This window comes from Anthonomus grandis, chromosome 6 (genome assembly GCF_022605725.1).
Source record: "Anthonomus grandis grandis chromosome 6, icAntGran1.3, whole genome shotgun sequence".
Classification (NCBI taxonomy): Eukaryota; Metazoa; Arthropoda; class Insecta; order Coleoptera; family Curculionidae; genus Anthonomus; species Anthonomus grandis.
This window is the reverse complement of record NC_065551.1, coordinates 20,845,862-20,868,172: the sequence shown is the minus strand read 5'-3', so window position 1 is coordinate 20,868,172 and position 22,311 is coordinate 20,845,862. Positions and strand designations below refer to the sequence as shown.

The 22,311-nt window shown below is 33.1% G+C and overlaps 1 protein-coding gene across 2 annotated transcripts in view; it reads left to right on the top strand.

The window, feature by feature from the left end:
• Positions 1–22,311, top strand: part of LOC126736979 (protein kibra) — a 91,672-nt gene extending 69,361 nt beyond the window's left edge. For both annotated transcript variants that reach the window (XM_050441632.1, XM_050441633.1), the window contains 7 exons: positions 4,078–4,186; positions 4,400–4,559; positions 4,618–5,804; positions 6,293–6,674; positions 10,240–10,426; positions 12,455–13,488; positions 16,800–22,311. In XM_050441632.1, the coding sequence (XP_050297589.1) occupies positions 4,078–4,186; positions 4,400–4,559; positions 4,618–5,804; positions 6,293–6,674; positions 10,240–10,426; positions 12,455–13,488; positions 16,800–17,034 (3,294 nt within the window). In that variant the 3' untranslated portion in view covers positions 17,035–22,311. The remainder of the gene's footprint in view (positions 1–4,077; positions 4,187–4,399; positions 4,560–4,617; positions 5,805–6,292; positions 6,675–10,239; positions 10,427–12,454; positions 13,489–16,799) is intronic.

Here is a 22,311-nt window from a genome sequence, read left to right as displayed (position 1 = left end):
ACTGCCCTTAGCGCCCCCTATAAAAGTCTAACAATTTTTTGTTAGACTGTTAAAAAATTGACATTTTTTAACAGGTTTTTCGTTAGAAATAAAATTGATTTCAATAAAACATTTTCCAATTTTACCTTTTAACACACCCGGCATATAATGCTTTTAGTGCAAAAAAAATGCGAAAAAAATTTTTTTTGTTATTAAATAATTTTCATACTTTTTTGACACCCCTATAAGTTATTGGTAAAAAGTTCCCCCTTATTTACAAGATTTTTCTAGGACTGTTCTCAGGAGACTGACTGACTCTCAGGAGCAAATATGCTAAATAAGATGTTAGAAAAGTTTTATTGTTTGTTATTTGTTGTTATTAATTGTTAAGAAAAGTTTTATTGTTTTTTAATTATTTATAAATTATATAATTTGTTTTAAATGGTTTTATACTAATGATCTACTATACTCTTTATTACATACTAAGCAACACGTAGGAAACAACGTACCTATTACGTGCTCACGTTGGATATATTATATATCAGTGAATTTTTGACATACAAAGACATTTTCAAATATTTTACAAAAAATAATAATTTATTATTTAATTTTAATTTTCGCATGCAAAAACTTGGAATGTTGGGCGCCAAAAGGTCATATATAGATGTTAGGTATAAAACGTAAAGAAAACATTTTTTACCTACAAATAAAAAAACATAGATATTATCCTAAAAATGTTATTAAGTGTGCTCACATCGACTTCATAAGAGTATTTCCATCGTTTAAGAATGCTTTATCAGCATTTATAAAACAATAAAACATTGAATTATTAGTTGATTGTTTTAATCTGTAAATGCTTAGTGTCGAGTGTTGGGCGCCAAGAATGTTATGACGGTGTGTTTTTTAGCCATGGAATTTGATAATTTCAATTGAATGATTGAAAGGGTTATTTCAATTCTATTATAACCCTTTCCACTTACAATCAAATAAAAATGTCTTCGCAGCGATCGGAAAAAATTGCATTAAGTTATACTAATACTCACCTTCCATCCTGACAATATGGAGCATTATAAAAAAATATATTTTAATAATTGTGACCACATGGATCTTATAAACAGAGATTTCTGCGGTTGAAAAACGTTAGTTCAAGTATTGGAAGCCCAAATATTAAATAAAGGTGTGTTTGAAATTATTAAAAATTAATTTAATTTTTTCCTATAAGGTTCAATTGAAATCCCATCATCATCTGATACTTTGGTGATATTCAACCATTAGAACCTAAAAATCCTTAATTTTGAGAGCCAATTGTGCGAAAACTTACCTTTATATCCTTAAAACTCTACAACTCCACCTCCGCGAAATTTCAAGGGCCTATTTACGATCTAAAAAAATCGTCCATTTTCGAAATAAAATTAAATTTCCCATATTTTCGCGATCTAGCCATTGGCGTCACCATAAATATTTTAATTATATAAGCGTTTGTTTCAGGCCCTTAGGCGAGCTAATAAATACATATTAAAAGCAAATCAGTGAAAAAAAATTCTCTCAGAGAATAATATTTCTCGAACAATAGAGTACATTGTCGGTAGTAACTCATATCTAACAATGGATAATAGTTAAGAAGCCGTTACCGAGCCCTCGTCAAAGAAATGAAGAGTTCCATGTCCTGTTTAACTTCCTTCATTATAACTGTAATCCATTCTGCCCCCTGAAAACAACCTATAAAAGGGGTTATTCAATAATACTTTAAAACAATAGTCCACTTATCACATAATTATCAGCAATTTTATTTATCTAAAAATACAAGTCCATACGTCAAAGAAAGATTTGGCAGCACATAATGTGCACTATTTGCATTCTACGTTACGTCAGGTGATTGTTTCTCGCCTGCTTAGCTGGCACTAGGCAAAATTCGAAACTATACATGACCACACTTTTTATTTTACTTTAAAAAAATTTTAATGGGCAACCAGATCGGTTAAAATAAAACTGACCTCATTTTGTACACTGAGGAATTCGAAAACTATTCAGTCAAAACTCATTAAGTGAAACAATGCTTCATAACAAAATCGATATATAGGTATGTATTTATTGAGTGGCACGCAATCACCGGATTTTTTTAAATTTCATTGGGTTTAAGTGTGGGCGTAACCGCTGATACATAACATAACCGTTAAGTGGAATATCGGGTAATTTATTGGAAATGGAAGGTAGTTAAAATTTAAAAAAATAGGTTCGGTTTTTTAAGATTTAATTGAAAAAAGTACGGGATATTTTAATTTTAAATACTAGAGGAGTTGCAAAATTAAATTTACTTAATACAAGGTCTCGCAATTCATCGAATTGCAATTGCATCCTATGATATTTTTAAGTAAAAAAAGGAAATTCAAATCTCCAGCCGCTATTCTAAGCATCTTTCTTGATAGCTGAAGACGCATTATCTCCTTTTATTTTGAAGACAAAAAAAAAGAGAAAAAAAATCCAATAAAATCTGGCATGACCGTTTTGGCTTATCAACTGAAATGCCTGGAATCAAGTAACAAAAAGATGCAAAAGTTTAAAAAGGTTTTATATACTTAGAAGTAAATTGAAGAATGATTGGATTAAAATTGGAAATAGAGCTGTAATGTTCGAAATAAAATTAAAAATCTAAGTATATGTATATAGAATAAAATTGAAAAATGATTTCAGATGCTTGGAATCTAATTAAAAATGGTTAAAATTTTTGGCATAAAATTAAAAAATTAAAAAAAAAATGCTTCAGATGCTTAAAGCAAAATAAAAATGACGCCATACAATTGAAATAAAATTGAAAATGGCCGCAGATGCTTGAAATAAAATACAAAATGAAATAAAAACCATTTTGACGTATCAACGGTTTTTGACAGTTTCAGACAGAAACAGGGCGGTGCTCTATCACTCTTCATTTTGACCATGAAAAGAGAGAAACTACACCAAAATGCCATCAGGGGCTGTTTTGTGTAAAATCGGGTAATTTATTAAAATTAGAAGTACTCGAATTAAATGAAATAAAAATTTTTTCGATATTTTTAAGTTTAAATACGGTATTTTTTTATTTACGGTATTTAAGGTATCCCAATCCTAATTACCATACTGCAATTGCATTCGGTAATTAAAAAAATAAAATCTTTCGCCATGACTCTTAATAGCTGGAGATAAAAACGTGTTATATCGTTTTATTTTGAGCATAAAGAAAAAGAAACAACAGTCCAATACTATCTGGCATAGCCATTTTGGCTTATCAACTCCAATGCCTGGAATAAAGTCATAAAAAGCTGCAAATGTTTCAAATGGTTTTATATGCCTGAAATAAAATTAAAAAATGCCTAAAATAATATTTAAAAATTGGGTTAATGCCTGGAATAAAATTTAAACATGATTGGACTAAAATTGGAAAATAGGTATAAATGAAAATTAAAAAAATATTTTATATGCTTTGAATTTAATAAAGAATTTGGTTAATACCTAAAATAAAGTTGAAACATGATTGGAATAAAATTAATGGTTTCAGATGCTTGGGATAAAATTGGAAAATGCTTAAAATAAAATTGAAAAACGCGTAGAATAAAACTGGAAAATACCTCCAAATAGTTGGAATAAAATGGAAAAAATAATTTCAGATGCTTGAAATAAAATGAAGAATTTGACCAATACCTAGAATAAAGTTAAAAAACGATTGGAATAAAATTTAGAAAAAATCCTTCAAATGCTTAAAAGAAATTAAGACAGTACGTCATACGATTGAAATGAAATTGAAACTTGTTTCAGATGCTTGGAATAAAATAAATACTATTTTGCTTATCAATGGTTTTTGATACTTTTACTCTATCTCTGTTTATTTTGAGCCTAAAAAGAGAAACCACATCCAAATGCCATAAGGGTTGCTATTTTGATTCATTAACTGTTCTTGATATTATATATACTGGAACTAAATTGCGAGTGGTCTTGTAATTCCGTACTTTTAGTACTTTTCGAATTACTGATTTTAAATGCGGCTCGAAGGACCAACACACATTAAAATGTTTTCTCATCCTATAAAATGGTAAAAATACTAATTCTTTTAAATTTTATTTTCAGGACAAAAAAGCAATATATCAAGTGAAATCCCAAAGATTGATGCTGGCCCAAGATGAGTACAATCACCTAAACAACGAGCTGGCAACCCTAACCACATCTAGGACGAGCTGTAAGTAAATTGAAATTACGAAAAAAAAACACGTGTTCATTTTACGGCCATAAAATATTCTTAAAATATGCAATAAAACGTATAAATAGAAACGCATTCCTCACATATCGATGTACCAACACATAAAATGAACGTAATAGTGGACTGATTATTTTTCGTTTGTAGTTTTCTGTGAAACGAGTTTAAGTCCTCATATTTAATTAATTGTTTCAGTATGTTCGACGACCAGTACAATAAGCACCAAATATGACCCAGACTTGCTGAAATCCGACGTAGCCATGGCCAAAAATCGGGTGTCCAGGTTAAAGTCCGAATTGGAGCAGATCAGAAGCGAAATGAACTTCACGCAGAGGGGCGTAGAAACCTTAACAAAGTAAGTTCATAAAACTGAATCAACTGAATCTATTGCTCACTAATTTCTTCTATTACAGCGTCGAACAAAAACTAAGTATGGGCCAAGGGACCGTCTACAACATATCAGAAGCACAAGCCATAATGACTGAACTGAGAAACATCCAAAAATCCTTATCTTCCGGAGAAAAAGAGAAAGCGGAACTGATGCAGTCCCTAGCGAAACTAAAAGACGACCTCACGCGACTGCAACTTTCAGAAAGTTCTCCGGATGTGTCCACCTTAAGTATACCTCAAGAAAAACTTAGCACGGCCTCACAAACAGACCTTTCGTGCGAACTTGTCCCAATCGGTACTAGACTGGCCGAAATGGCAAAAATGCGATTGGAATACGATGAAGCCCGTAAGAAAGTTCAAATGATCCAGCAAAAACTCGCCGATCTGGAGGAGAAAGTGCAGCCGGGCCAAGCCGAGTCGGACAAGGACAGACTTTTACTATTCCAAGAAAAAGAACAACTGTTACGAGAGTTAAGAAGTATTACTCCACGCATGCGAACGAAAGAAGAGATGTGCGAAATCCAACAGGAGTGCCGCAGGCTCGAGCAGGACCTTAAGAACGCTTTAGAGATGTCAAACAGAGCGATAGCTGACCGGTTAAGGCTCCACGAGGAGAAACAGCTTTTGCTCCAGCAACTCAAGGATGGCCTAAAGCACATGACTCAATTAGAATCTCAACTTAAAACACTCTCAGCCAGCACGTTGTCTGTCAGCAGCAGTTCTAGTTTAGGCTCACTGTCGACAACAAGCAGTAAAGGCTCACTAAGTTCCGGATTGAGTTTCACCGATATCTACGGAGGGCCTCAATGTGTGGGAGATACTCAAAGTATTGGATCCTCCAATGTGGATATGGCCGATCTGCACCGGAGGGTCGAGCGGTTGCTGAAGAATACTGATAACACCCATATACCTTCGCCAGTACGTTCGCAGCCGTCATTATCGCCACGGAGTTCGCTATCTTCGGTATCGCCGCCCGTGTCTCCTATGTACGAGAATTTACCCTGTCTACTGCCTCCACCCACCTATGAACAGGTGGAGAAGGACAGACGGATGCAATCGGAACAAAGACTCGAGGAACGATTGTTAGAGTTGAGAATATCGAATAATGGTAGTAACGAGTATATCAATTATACGCCGCAAAGGGTGGCGATTCCTAGTTTGTCTCCGTTGACTGACCTTTTGGAAGCACAAGCCACGAATATGTCACAAGGTATGTATAAGCTAGAAGCAAGTACAAGGTGTCATTGAAATGGTGTAAAAAAATCGGGACGTGATATTACTCCTAAGAATAGTAAAAGAAATTTTTATAAGTAAAGGGCGGAAAATTCATATTAAGAAAGTTAAGGGCACTGACACGATGTATTTAATTTTTTTTTTCAAATTGTCGGCGTAAAAAATGAGATTACATTTCGAAAAAAATACACTGCCATAAATTTGGACCCTAAATCAAGTACATAATGATTTTGAAGAATTATTTGGAAAATCGGTTTTTTACATACACACAATTTAGGATCGTTCTCCGAAAAATGTATCGCTGGATGATACGCAGATTTTTCAAATTTGGTGGGCTCATTGGGGGATGTACGCGCGTAACAGTAAAAACTTCAAACTATCGGAAATATAAAATGATTCTGGTTTTTTCCCTTAACGATCTTTGCTATCAATGAAAGAAGTGCCTAAGCCTATTTTCTACAACAGGTTCCGGCTTGGGAAGGCCCAGCAGATACTCGTACGAGAGCTCAGGAGACGCTCCCCTATCACCAATTTCAGAAACGCCTCCGCCCTTAATCGACCACGACGAGATGCTCCAGGGACCCACCCTCTCCCGAACCTCCTCCTCCGGGACGAATACGCGATCCGTTTCAGCAGCGGTGAGCGACGAATCCGTGGCGGGAGACTCTGGTGTCTTTGAGGCCTCCAATAGGAGACGCGCTTCGGGCATTTTCGGCTCCAGCCTGGACACCGAAACGGCACAAGTACAAATTAAACTTAGATACGTCGTGAACGACGGACTGCTCAATGTAACGGTCGAGAAGGCCCGTAATTTGAATGCGTTATTTATCCCGGAGAATTCAGAAGTGTAAGTATACAAGTATGCTATGGTATGTTTTTGAAAGCGGTAGACAGTTGCTTTGTTCGCGGTGACACTTCTGAATGCATCCCGGATCAGTGAAGAACTCTTCATCCTTTAAGGATATGCGCATGCGTGATTCATTACCGGTTCGAAATTTATTTCAACCAAAGCGAACGATTCACGACTGTCTACATCTAAATATTTGTTTGGGTTAATATAGGTTATGTTTTTCGATTCTTTCGTTTAGGAAGGACTTTTTTTAAATAGTAAGGATTTAAAACAGAGAAATGGCTAAGAAATACTGTAATAAATTTTAATGGGGTTATTTTTTCTGAGTGTCCTTTCTGTTTTTATATGGGTATGCAGCAAATCGTCTGCCAGTTCATTCATCAGTGCTGAGCTCATTCATCATTCAAACATTTTTGGGAACATCAGTAACTTCTAAGAGGTTCTCCAAGTCCTCATCACTGGAACTCAAATAATCAGACATGGTAATTTTATCATGGACGACTAATCTAAAACAAAATCGATTTAATTAACAGGAATTACTATTTAAGTAGCAAACTCCCCATAAAACTAATAAAAAACAGTAGGAGAAGCAATTATTAATTGTAATAGTAACTATTATTGATTTGAAATTTTAAAATAAAATGAAATAAGCTCCACTTATCAGAAAATAAACACAAAAAGAGTGAATAGTCGGCATACCTTAAATATGTCATTAAAAATTTACTGCGCAAGTCCAGAACTCAAAATTCTAATGAAAATCCAAGGATCGATTAAACTAGTTACAGATTGATTAATCCTGAACAAGTAACAAAACATCCACGAACGGCAAGATTTCGAGCTAGAAGTTCAGAACTGTCACCACGAACGCTCAATGCGCATGCGAAGTAATTCTGAACTTGTCTAGGACTGTAACCGTGAACAAAGCTATTGGTAAATCTCAATTTCAAACTTTCATTGCCTTGACTTTAAATTTATCATGACATTCCGATTAAGAGTCCAACCGTTATCAAGTTACAGAATTTTATACTAGAGGTGTGTCTCATCTAGTCATTCATGAAGCAAATTAGATCTTGCAGTGTCCTGACAGTAGTGGTCTCCAGATGTTGGAAATATGAACACTGGGCTGACTGAAGATTCCTTGGTTTTGAGTGATTTGAGCTCCTTCCAGAAATCTTCTTTTCTTCCAATCTTTCTTCGTGTTTAAAATCTTTGCTTTGGTACAACCTAGAGAGCACAAACACATTGCATGCATATGTCTTGAATATCTAATTAGCATATGCCAGGAACATCTTTTTATTTTTATAATATCTGCTAGGCATATTTGTTGCATATATTGGGGATATATTTAATTCATATGACTCATCTTTTAAAATATATCCTAGGCATATTTAATTATTTATACAGGATGTCAATTTAAAAACCGTAAATGTAAATATCATACCAAATATAAAAGTTGGAAAAACTAGATTCGCCATATTTTTGTCCTGTGAGTGTGAGCCATCCCTAATTGTCTACCACCCCAACATTCGAGTGGATCCTCCCCCTTTTGTCATAACTTAAATTAAGGGTTTTTTTAGTATACATCTATACAAGAAAAATTATTATAATTAATATATTGGCGGTTCCATATTTCTACCAATCTCCCTAAAAGCTATTCCAAAATGCATTTTTTAAACTGTAATATTTTCTAAATTGAAACTTGTCAAATTGACACTATGGATGTATTGACCATTATAAACCATTGATTTGCTTTCTTTTTTTTAACTTTTGGATACTCAATTTCTTATTATTTCCCTAAAGATAAATTCATGTGAAGAAAATACCATGCAGCACAAAAAAAATTATTAAATATTACTTGGTTTAAATTGAGAACATTTGTACAGAAAGGGATTGAGAAACAAACTACTGTGCAATAAATACCATGTTTTATGTCTTCTCAAAAGGTTTTAAAGTGTTATTAGATTAAAGAGAATAGCAAAACAAAAACTTTAAATAAACATTGATTTTGAAAACCTATAAAAAACTATATACAAAAATCTTTAAAAAATATAAAAACATGGTGGAAACTTACAAATTATTAAAATATATATTTATTAGATATTTAAATTATAAATTGATTAGTCGCTTAATTAGCTTTACAGTACACATGTAAAAACTTAAAGCAAGAAATATTTAAATGAAAAAATGGATTTTTGCAAGGAAAATTTTTGAAGACTTCTATGGTCAAATGGCAATAAATTTGGGCATCTTTAATATGCAATTGTCCTTAGAAAAAAATACATCATCACTACGTAATAGAATATAATCCTCTAATAGCAACAATTAATGATAAATATTTTTTTAGTATTATAAACAAAATGCTTAAAAAAATGAGGTTAGGTACTTATACTACTTACCAACTTGTTTTTAGTTTATGAAGAACCAAACCGCCTTTAATAGATCTTCTTGTACATATTTTACTCACGAGTATCAAGCATTTATATTGCTTCAAAACATAGGCAGTTCTACTATTCATTATACCGTAATTTCTTCAAAAATAGTGCAAAAGGCAAATATGAGTATATCATCATATATTATCATGTAATGAATATAAGTGAACCAAGTAGACTTCCCTGTGGAACATCTTATTTGTTTGATTCTTTTTTATTGCTGATAACTGCCACTTTTACTTTCTGATCAAAAAAACTAACAATCCGTTTTAAAACTCTTTAGCTTATTTATTGAAATATCTCTTCACGTTGCACTTACATACTGAATAGAAGACTTACATGAATGTCGACTTTTAATTATCATTAATAAATTTTTAACATTAATTCCGCAAGAAATGATTTGTTTCTGGCACAGATAAATCAAGAACCTCCAATATTTGTCAAGCCATACCAATCGTAACTAAATATACACGAATATCAGGCAGTTTCTATAAATTTCCCAACATTGACCATATTTCTTATTGATTAAAAGATATTTGCATGTTTTCGTGTGGTTTCAGGTTCGAATCCTGGCTTGGTCATAAATGTTTGTAATTGTGTACACCAAAAGTCAAACATACTTACATAATCGGGAGTCAACGTCAATTAACTAGAATAGTGAAAATTCTAGGTTAAATTCAACTGAATTTTTCTGAGATTCAAAAGCACATAAATCATTTTATAGCAAACCAAAAATTACAATGTATAATAAATAGACTATCTTAACTTTGGATAATTAATGAAATTCAGGCAAGTACTACTAGATTCCTAGGAGTCATGGTCTACAGATAATAAAAACTAAGCCTATCAGCTCATACTTTTAAAGGCCAGTTACTAGTATTTGCTTGCTGTTAGTCCTTTTTATAATTTGAGAACGTTGGTTTCTACTACATTATCATAATTTACTGAATGTGAACTCCGTTTTGGCTTCCTCCATTTAACAGCATGTAGAAACATTAAATAATGTTCTATTATTTATAGTTTTACTATATTGAATTATTTTACCCCACATTTCGATGATAACAATATATTTAGCACTAAATAAATACATTTTTTGAATGCGAATCATTGAATTATTTAAACAAATCTTTTAGGTATATAAAAACGGCTCTCCTGCCGGCCAATCCGCCCCAATCGTGGTGTACGAAACCAGTCAGGGACCTCAGAAAAGCAAACTTCTGCGATATGTTCAACATTCCAGTGCCTTCTAACAGGATTTGCGCGAAAACATTGCAGGTCAATGTTTGGAGTAAATCAGAGGGGCACCAAGATATCTGTGTGGTAAGTAACAATGTAGATAAAATACTTATATTTAAAAATAATGTTGGATTATCTTTAACCCCAAATAAAAGTCATAAAACTTAAACTTTTATATTGCAAAAAGTTCTATTCGCTCACCTTTATATAATTTCCAAATTTATCTTGTAAGTTTACTACGGTTTGCCCAGATAACTCAGAATTTGAAACACTAAAAAAGTGTAATAAAAAATTTAGTTTTTTTTTTTCGCACACATGTGCTGCAACAACAAGAGACTGTAATTATTGTTATTAAGGGTTTTTTTTATAAGATCAAGAGGACACTTTAGTCATAATAATCAATTGGTCTATCAATGAGAGAGTGGGAAAATGAGATCCCTTAAATCAATTTTGTAAAAGAGAAAGGAAATAAAACTATTATCATCGTCCTTGTAGAACGATAGCAGAAAGCGAGAAACTCACTGGTCTTCTGGAAGACATTTTTAGTTATCATTGTTCTTGCATTAGACAGACAGAAAAAAATAAATAAGCAATCGATTAAATCAATTTTGTTAAAAAGAAATAAAAAATCACTGGTCTTACTTACTTATCTTTGTCTTTATTGTGCATTAGACAAAGAGAGAGAAATTTATAAGCAATTAAGAAAAACGAACTTTTTAAAAGAGAAGGAAAATCACTAGTCTTCAAGTGATTAGTTACCATTGTCTTTGCATTTGGCAAACAAAGAGAGAAATTCATACGCAAGCAATTGAATTAATTTCGTAGAGATGATTTTTAGTTACATTGTATCTATCCTTACATTAGACAGAGAAAGAGAAAGTACTTTATAAGCAAATAATTATACATACAGTTTGTAAAAGAGAGGAAAATTTATTGGTCTCAAGTGACGATTTTTGGTTACCATTCTCTTTACATTAGAGAGAGAGAGAATGAAGTTTATAATCAATCAATTAAATTCATTTTGTAACAAAGAGGGAAAATTACTTGCCTTTAAGGGATGATTTTTAGTAATCATTGTATTTGTCCTGGCATTAAATCGACACAGAAAGAGAGAAATTCATAAGCAATTAATAACATAAATTAGTAAATAAAATGGAAAATCACTGGCTTTGAAGTAAGGATATTTTAGTTAGCATTTTCCCTGCTTTTAACAGACAGAGAGAGAGAAATTCATTTAGGAATTAATTAAATCAATTTTGTAGAAAAGAAATAAAATTACCGGCATTTGAGAGATGATTTTTAGTTACCATTGTCTTTGCATTAGACAGAGAGACAGAATGAAATTTACAAGCAATTAATCAAATTAATTTTGTAAAAAAGAGATGGCCTTTGAGAGGTTATTTTTAGTTATCATTATATTTGTCCTTGCATCAGACAGAGAAAGAGAGAAAATGTTATTAGCAATTATTACATACATTTTGTAAAACAGAGGGAAAACCGCTAGCCAATTTTTCGCTAACCTTGTCTTTGCATTTGGCAGACACAGAAAAAAATTCATAAGCAATCAATTGAATTAATCTTATATAGAAAGAGATAAAACCATTGAATTACATAAATTTTGTAAAAGAAAGAGAAAATCACTGGTCTTTGAATGAAGATCTCGGGTTTGTTGTCTTTGTCCTTGCGTTAGATAAAGAGAGAGAAATTAATTAGCAATTAATTCAATCAATTTTATAAAACAACTTAAATCGCCTCTGAAAATTTTTAGTTGCAACTTTTGAACTTTTTGAAAAAAGGCATATGCCAATAATGATCTGAAGAAACAACAAAACGCAAATTTATCTACGTAACTCTAACCAACCTTTCGGTGATCGAATTACCGTTTTCAAGATTCCGTAGGAATCAAATTTTGATCCATTTCAATCATATATTATAAGTTTAGTAATTTTTGTAGTTTCAAAAAGGGTCTAAATTAAGCCAAAATTAAAGTTGGCAATATTAAATTTGGTGAAAAAAAATATTCCAGCTTTAATCTAACAAATATATCTAATAACTATTTGATATATAATAATTTGTGCATGACCGAAAGATTAACTCAATTTTTCTTCTCAGGGATGTGCCCAAGTAAGCTTAGCAGACTTCAATATACACTCGACAACACAGAAATGGTACAACATTCTCAGCCTGTTAGAAGAAGCCCGAACGGTAACAACAGTACACCCAAAACAATCCTCGGAAGTATCGATAACGCGGGAAAAACAAGAACACAGCGGCAAAGAGGAAAGTTCTGACGATTCCACCGTCAGCTCGTCCCAAACCAGCACTTTAACTCGCAATCAGGGCACAACCATTCCTTCGGGAATGAATCTCAACTTCGACGATCTGTACAACTGCCTCAAATCTACTAAGGAGTACGATAGTGCCGACGAATCGGAAGAATCTGACGACGAGCTTGAAGATGAAGATGATGTAGAATTGCCGCAGAAACTCGACGTGGTCGAGGAAGAGAAATACTCAGACAAACAAACCAATACGGAATGCATTTTCAACCCGGAACAAGCCAAACACATGAAAATGGTGCAAAACAACGCGGCGGAAGATCGTGGAGCGATTAAGCGAAGCCAAACTTTCTCCCCAAGTGCCCACGTATCCAAACACGATTACATTTGCAAACTAAATAGGAGCGATAGTGATAGCGCTATGCCCCTCTATAGGCGAGGGAGTAAACCGTTCGAACGTCACGCGGTCGAAAGAAGATCTTTAAGGTTCAGAAGACCGTCGTGCTCCATGGCCCAACTTTCCAACATCGGGAAATCGCACACGCAAATTCCCCAAACCCCGAGAACGTCTATTGATTTGGAGTTGGATTTGCAGGCGCAACACACCCGCTTAGAGATGTTGAACTCGGAAGTGGTACGACTGAGGGAGCTGAAGCAGAGATTGGAGGTGGCTAAGGAACAAGGGGATACGGAGGTCGCGGCCGTCCTATTGGAGAATCAACAGTTTCAGAGTTTGTTGGCGTATGCTGAAAAGACGACGCCGGACGAGAAGAGGGTGGAGAAGATGCTACGGAAGGTGTCGAGGGAGATTTATAAGTTGAGGAAAACAAAGGCTGGGAATGGGAGGCCGGATGTAATTTCTTTCAAGTAAGTTGCAATTTCTTAATATTATTTAATTAGAAGGGAATTTTGGCATTAAAGTGAGCTCGAGTCCCGTCTAGGGCCAAACTTCAAAATTAAGACAGATTCATCTTTTATTCAGCAGAGGTTGTTGAGCCATCTCCTGATAGTTTGTCTCTAGAAAAAATGTTGTCTAACGATATAATCGAACCATTCCACTCTCCTTGGTCGTCTTCAACAAATTTTAACAATACTAGACATTACGTCTCGTACTAACAAATTCCTATATCAAAAGAGTCACGTCCTTCAAATTCAAATCTTTATTATCCAAAATTGACACAATACAGTTTATGGAATTCGTTCATGTTCAAAGAAGCTAAAATTGCAAACATTATATACCTTAATCTACATTATGACTAAATCTAGTTTACATACTCAAAAACGTGATTAAGCATATAAAACAGAAATAAATATATATGTTACAGCTAGTTATGTACTACTCCGAAAAGTAAGTCTTAATATCACACTTCAAAACTAAAATTTAATTTCAAATTTCTTTTTAAATGTTGACAAGCTATTGCAATTTTTTATGTCATTTGGTAATTTGTTAAATACTTTTGGACATATTTTTAAGACAACATTTTTTGAAAGAGTTAATCTAATACGCAACAAAGATAAATCATTTTTTAGTCTAGTTGGATAATTATAAAAAAAAACTATTTGTCAAACAAATAAATTAAGATTTTTAAAAACAAATAAACACACCTGAAATATATACATGTATACAAGAAACAGGTAAAATCTCTAAGTGACTAAAAAGTAATCTGCAGGAACTTTTAGGGGGTACTCCCGCCATACATCTAATAACTTGTTTAACGCCGAAAAACCCCAGAACTGGATTCCATACAGAATCCTAGAGTGGATTATGGCATAGTATACACAAACTAACTGGCTTTTATCTATTAAGGACCTAATATTTCTCATGGCATAACAAAGACTACGTAATTTTAATAACAAATCATTATAATGTGCCTCCCATGAAACAGTGTCATCTAGTATCAAGCCAAGAAACTTTACTGTTTGTTGACGTTGCAAGAAACTACCATTATTGCTTAAATGCATGTCAAGGTCAAGATTTAATTGACCTCAATGACCTCCGTATTAAGAAAAAGTTCATTTAGAGTAAACCAACTATTTCGCTCATGCCACAGTGTGCATATTTTCTGCACTTTGTTGTCGAACAAGGGCTGATGTATCATCCGCGTACATAATAACGTCAATATACAGTAAATCTGTAGGCAATGAATTTACAAATATAAGAAATAATACAGGCCCGAGCACCGAACCTTGGGATACTCCCAAATCAGTGTGAAGATTGTTTCAACAATATAAACCTAATTTATTTCTTATTTCCATGTATTGTGTCCGATATAAAAAAGGACCCGCATTTTAAGACGACACCTCTAATGCCGTACGATGGCTGACACAGTCAAACGCCCTGCTTAGGTCGCGAAAGATCGCCACTGGGCGCTCACCTGCCTCAAGTGCATCGATATCCTCAGATAAAAACGATAAAATGACAAAAGAGGTAGATGTACTAAACAGAAAACCATGTTGTCTTTCCGAAAATATTTTATGATTTATTAGATAAGCTAAAAGCCTATCAAGCATTGCATATTCCAGTATTTTGGAGAAACAGGAAGTTAAAGCTACTGGTTTATAATTCTCAACAGGAATAACCTTACAATTTTTTAATGAATTTGGTAATATTCCCTTTTCGAATGACATATTAATCTAATATGTTAGTGGTCTGATGCAAGCCTTCGAGGTATTTTTAAATACAGATAACGGAATTTTATCAGGTCCTCCAGACTTTTTATTTTTCATTTTATTTCTTATAACATTTAGGATTCCACCACTGAAAGCCACAATGCAAAAAACATGCATAGAAATATTCTGGATATTAGATGAAATATATTTATTTTGTTTTAAAGTGCTTAGAATATTTTTAGATTCTTCAATAAAAGAGTTATTAAAAAAATTAGCTACTTCTATAGGATTTGTAATTAATAAGCCGTTATTCTCTATATTAAATTCAAAAAATCTTTTTTTTAATTGTTATTTAGCTCAGACACGATAGACCACAATGTCTTGCTAGGATTTTCACTTTAACCGCATCAGACGTTCCAACTCGAGGTCTCTTTCAATCGAGCTCGATCTATAGCAGTTCGAATTTGTTAATCTTGACCATACATGCTACTTGCCAAAAACACTTCGAGGTATTACAGAAAGTTAAGCGAGTAACTCTTGCAAGGCTCGCTCTTAACACCGATATGTGTTAGCTTTATAACCCTGAATTGAAGTACGTGGGATCTGTATTCAACTCCTCAGGACTGCTTGTTGATCTTGAAAAAGTAGAGGAAATTATAAATAATACCTTCTTCAATTAATGCTATAAAAGTTAGATGCATAGTCTGTATGGCGTCTTGCTATTGTTCCTTTGTGCCTAACTTCTCTAGGTTCAGTTTACCGCTCTGATGCGCAAAATACAAAATTTACTTAGAATTCAGACTGGGCTGTGGCATTTAAGAAAATCAAGAAACATCTTATCCATTCTTTTATTCTGATTTTTTCATCATTTCTAGCTTATTACAGGCTTTTGATGTAATTTTTGATTTGTTCCCGGCAGTTGAAGTCATTTATGAGATATTCCAGGAACTTGGAGTGTAGTTTTAGTAGTAGCCCATGTAGTTTTTATCATTTCTGGTTTGTCAAAGGGCAGTAGAAATCATTTTCGATTTTCACTGCTTCAGAGAAATCAGACATGCTTCAACTGCCTGGGACAAACTAGAAATGACTTGAAACTGCCAGTGAAAACTAAGAAATGACATGAACTTTATACCCCTGGTTGGCTTAGCGAGCAAGACTACCTTTAATATTCCAATTTCCATTAATTTCCACTCAAACACAAAACAACTATTCTGGATAAATGAAATCTGGACCAACCTAGATTAAATTGTACATACCTTGCACTTGCTCCTTTCAAGATAAACCCTGGCCATCTCTATACGCGTGAACCGCCTTCGCTGAGTACTATTCTATGATATCTCGACTTAAGTGTTCCTTTTACATTACAATGCTGCGATATATCTGATTACAGCCTTGAAGCCGTATTGTCGAAAATACAAAATGTTGAAGAACGAGTTATCTGCTGCCACATTTTTAGTTTTCTACGAGATCTAGTAGTGTTACTAAATTTTATTTGAGTTATCAAAAAACGCACCTACAATACCTTTTAAAATATAAGATTTAGTACATAATCATATTATTATTTTCAGAGAAAAGATGGCGTTTTTCACCACCGCTCATTTGACCGTACCTGTTTTACCATCGGAGGAGAATCCGAATTCAACGGAAAAACCTCAAGAATCGTACGAAATCGCGCAGCAAAGTACCAGTGAAAGTTCCAGCCAAACCCCAAACGGAACCGAACAAAAAACGGAAAACGGAACTAGTGACAAAAGTCAGCCATATAAGTATGTTGTAGATAGGACACTGGGAGTGGAGGTCTGAATGCCTTTTTTATAGTAGAATATTCACGCAAGTATTTTTTAATTATTTATTTTTTTCTCTTGTTATTTTCCTTTTATAAGACAAATTGGTACAAATGTTGGTGCTTTGATGTGTGACTACCGTTTGGTTATCTTGATTGTATTTTCTAAGAATTTTTTTAGATATTTTAACTAATAAGACTGCCAAGTATAAAACCTAAGTGCCTTTTATATAATATATAACAAATTTATTATTATTACTATTACTATTATAGAAATAAATATTGGAAAAAAATGTAAATAACTGGAAAATACAACCAAGCTTTCTCAGTTAATTTAAATTAGGATTTTAACACGTTAACTGCACAAGGTATTTTTACATCCAAATTTTGTTTTAAAGCTGTGTACCGTTCCTGCGCCACGGCAACTATATAATCTTATGGCAGTGTACAATACATGGTCTTCTGAACTAGAAATTATATTTGGCGTGTAAATTTTATAGTGAGGGCAGGAAAGAATTCCCTGAGGCATCTTGAGTAGTCACTAGGAGCAAGGTTTGGAAAATATGGAGTGTGAGGAAGCAATTCAAAGTTCAATTCATTCAATTTCTTGTATATTTGGGTGTATTGTCGTAGTGTTTTCTGCTTCATGTCTGGCTATTTGACTGCAATTTCCGCTCACACGATCAAGTAATCTCATTTATTAATCGCTATCTAATTTATTTCCCATTTGAAGGTTCTCAGGGATTATGAGCATCACAAAGCCATAATTTTTCCGGTCGACTTTTGTGTCTTTGGTTGCAAAGGTGGACATCTTCAATCTCGCGCAATTTTACTTTACTCTAATCCATTGTGATTTTGACGTTTTTTGATGTGTGTTTACTGATCCATGTATACACTAATCTTGACACAGTGTTGCTAGGCCTGGAATTATTTTTTCCCTAAAATGTACTTGAGAAGTTGCCTGCTTGTTATTAAAATTTTCCCAGTAGCCCATTTTAATACCCTTGTGATTTTCTAAGTAGGCATAAATGTCTTTAGACTCAGAACTTGCTTGTTTCATAATTTTTTTCCAAACAATATTTATTGTCTTCAGGTTTTGTTTAAAAATCACCAGACCTGGCCGTACTGTCTTAACTTTTCCCAATTTTTCCATATGTCTATAAATTCAATAGCGTAAACAAATTTTGAAGCATGTGCCGCTGTATGGTATTTATTAGTGATGGAAAATTCTCGATAATGAAAAATCGGAGAATATTTTCGATATGGAGAATTTTTTCAGAATGAACCTTATTATCTGTATTAGGAATCATGAAATTGCTGAAAATTATAAGTAGAAACAACAGTGTTTTTTATATACAGAGTGATTCAAAATTGAGTGCAAAGATTTCAAGGGCGTATTTACCAGCCAAAAATAAGTTTTTTTCATAAAATCGTGTCCTTATTTCGTTTTCTAGATACAGAGTGCAAAAGTTTTTTAATAATTTTTTTTTGTTACAAAAATCTGCTTTTGTATGTATCTATTACTTAGGCTAAGTTAAATTTTTAAAAGAAATTAAATGAATCTCAATAATCGATGCGAATTTATTATTTGTTTTAATAGGGCCAGGAACAGATTTTGATTTTCTTCCTGGAAACGAAGCTAGATACCAGTAAGGCTCAAGAGGCAAGAAAGTTACATTATTGAACGCTTAATCTAAAAAAAAATATTAAATTGTCAAAAAAGCGGAGGCGTACCATAATTTTACCTATAAGTATCAAGTAGGTAAACCTGAAACGCCATTGAAATTAATAAATTTATTTTATTCCCACCAAAGGAGGGTCTTTATGACGACAAATAAGCCTACAAAATTTTAATTAAATCGGCTGAAAGGATTTTGAATAATTGATAAAAAAACGATTTTATTAAAAAACTTTTACACTCTGTATCTAGAAAACGTAGCAAGTTAGGATATACGTTTATATGAAAAAAAGTTCTTATTTTTGGATGGTAAATACGCCCTTGAAATCTTTGCACTCAATTTTGAATCACCCTGTATAGAAAATATAATCTAATCTGAAAAAGATGAGCCTTCGAACTCAGATTCAAAATCTATTTCTACAGGATCTGGCAGTCAAACGGAAAAATTTTTGATTTACATTCAAATAAAAGTTTTTATTTCATAAAAACTACATCCACCAAATGTTTTCCGTTGACATTTATGCATTGTTCAAGTCGATCCTAAAATGTTTGCATAACTCTTTGCAGCATATCGATAGGTATTGCTGCAATTTCGTTACGAATCTCGTGTTGTTCTCGGTGAATCTGATGCACAAAACTCTTGTGTTTAAAGTCGTAGACGGTTAAAGTCAGGGGACCGAGTTGGCCAACTGACCAACATTCCCGTTACAAGAAACGATATACCCTGGGAATAAGGCATTTTAAGCATTCATTGAAATTCTTCAGTATGGCTTGTTACCTTGTTCTGTTAAAAAAGTGTGTTGCATTCACTGGAAAACGGTCAAGTTTTGCTGTGAGGAAGTTATGGATCGTTGCAACGTATCGCTCAGGAGTAACAGTATATTCAGTAATTTTATCTAAAGTTGCAAGATTTCCCGACGGTCAAAGCCATGAAACATTTCTCTTAAATTAATTTTTTTGGTATTAGTGCCAAATGACGAACTTGCTCCCATCTATGGGGAAAATTGCACAATGAATTGTTATAGAAAAAAAATATTTTCTGCATAAATCACAACAAAATGTGTCGGATTTTTGTTCAAAATTTGTAAAATCCTCATGGACCCATAGAAGACATTCCAGAATTCCAAAAAAAGGCAATCCAGTTATCTTCTGTTAGTCCATTACCACCACAATAAATACAGAAAGTCTCACTTTCATCCTCTTGACTCTTTTAAGATTCCTTTTTTCTTTCGAAAAACTCTTGCGTGTTTTCGAAACTTCCTTTTACCGATTTTTTTATGATAGCTAGTTCATTTCAAGTTCGGATTTATAAGGAGAAGATGTGGTTCCCTCTAATTTTTCCTGTTTCCTTTTTCGTTTTATTGGGTCAACAATTTTGAGTTTCGGCAGAGGAGACAATTTAACTGTGTTTAAAATCGTGGATGATTTGTCATGAATATATTCATCTTCGATGAAAGGCTCCAAAAACTTATCCTATTTATGCCATTACTCCTGCAGTAAGTAAGTTAATCCAATATCAGTAAAACCGGGTTTTCTTTAGATGGCGAAACTCACTTAACAAAACGATTTAGGAATTTAAGGAACAAGTCACCATCACTCTAACCTCACGGATTATAAAACACAAAGTGTTAGGAAATGCTTCAACTATTAATTGAGGGTTCATGCTTGTTCTTGAATAAATAAGAAATGGAGGAATAAATGTTCCCGCTGCACTTATGGTAGCTATCATGGTAATGTTTTTTCCTCTTTCTGTTGATGTAATTCAGCCAATTTGTTTGATGCCTTTTTGTGCAATAATATTTTTAGGTTTTTTGCACAATAGAAAATCCAGTTTCATCTATGTTAAGCATCCTCGACAGTGAAAATCAATAGTTTTCCCTAGATTTTTGTAGAATAAAGAAAAAACGATTCAGTAGAGGAGTGAGGGTTCTTCTTCTGGAGTTCTTAATGTCAAATGTACCGTTCGGTTAAATGAAATTAGCCAGTCTTTACCAACAAATTTTTTTGCTTATTAAATGGATTTGGCAAATCATTTATTTCTGCATACTGGAAGGCCAGCCTCCAGGACACAATATGATTTCTTAACTCCTATCTTCGTTGTTTATTAAACATGGCTTGAATCGTCCCTTGATATGTTTCTCAGGAATGCCTTGTTTCTGCAACCAATAGCGAATCGTATTTCTAGGAACGCCATATTTTTTTGGGAATTTTTGAGAAGGTTTGAATTCAGTCCTTCTTCATAGACATCACTTTGCTTCTTTCTTTTTATAATTTCTAAAAACAAGAATTAAACTTAAAACTCTTAATTGCATTAGGCGGGGCAAGTTCGACAGTGTCAAGGTTATCCTGTCAAGTTGTAAAAACATGTATACATTTGATAGACAGATACTTTACTTACTGAGTATTACTGGAAAAAAAAATCCATCCTCTTTTTAAACAAAAATCTTACTCAAATAAAACTTAATGCTTACGTCAAAATATTAAAATACGTGATATTTGCGTTTTATGCACAGCGCATTGACAAAGTTTAGCCACCTGTCGAGTTTTCCCCACGCTCTTCTACTATTGGCAAAAACAATATACATATCCTCCCACAAGGAAACTGTATTTTTTAAATTATAATAATTTGTATGATGCCCTCTTTCTTCTCAATTTTTAGATTTACTTCGGTTTCTGAGATACGAAGTAAAAAAAATTAGTTTACACTAGAAAATTTACGACGAGAATATTCTCTTTTTACAACATTAGTTATGTCCTCCAATATTGCTATCTTTCTAAGTTGGGTTTACTTTTACCGTTATCTGTATAAGAGTTTTCGTAACACCGACCCATTAAATTACTAATTCAAATCAATGTACCATATATTCGTCACGAAAATACTGTAAATGTTTGTTTATCTTTTGTCGTACTGTCGCGTCGGCTCCAAACGACCTAATGTGGCAATTAACGTGTTAAATTAATAATTCTCAGGGGCAATAAATCCCCAAGGAAAATTAAAAATACGTAAAATGCACTTATTTCCATACATCTGCCAACAGATTTGTCTTAAATAAATTAATAAACGGATGCAATACTGTATCATAATGTAATATTAATAATCATATTACTGTTATATCTTTAGTACAATTTCTTTTTTTACTTTGTTACCATATTTCTTACAACATTGTTAACGGATCATTGTTCTTTAGAAGCCCCTAGCGCTTCTACTGAATGACAAAATATTTTACTGTATATGAAATATATTATTTGAAAGAGCCATAGTCTTTTGCTGGACTACAGGAGACTATAGGGTATAAAAATAATTCGACTAAAATTTGAACTTAATTAAATCTCTTAAATAGCTGTAGTCGTGCAAAGGACCCTTTTTTTATAAGCCTCAACTATATTAGTTGCGTTTATTTTTGTTATATATAGCTTTCTTTTTAAAACAAAATATGTAATGGTTACTCGTGATTTTTTTATAAATGTATATTGTGTAAATAGTTTATTAAAATAATTTTTAAAATGTAATATATATGAGGAGTTAGTTGATCTTTGTAAAAACAAAAAATATACATTCTAAATTGGAGTTATTGTATTATTATAGTTCATATTTAATAATATACGTTTTTAGGAATTA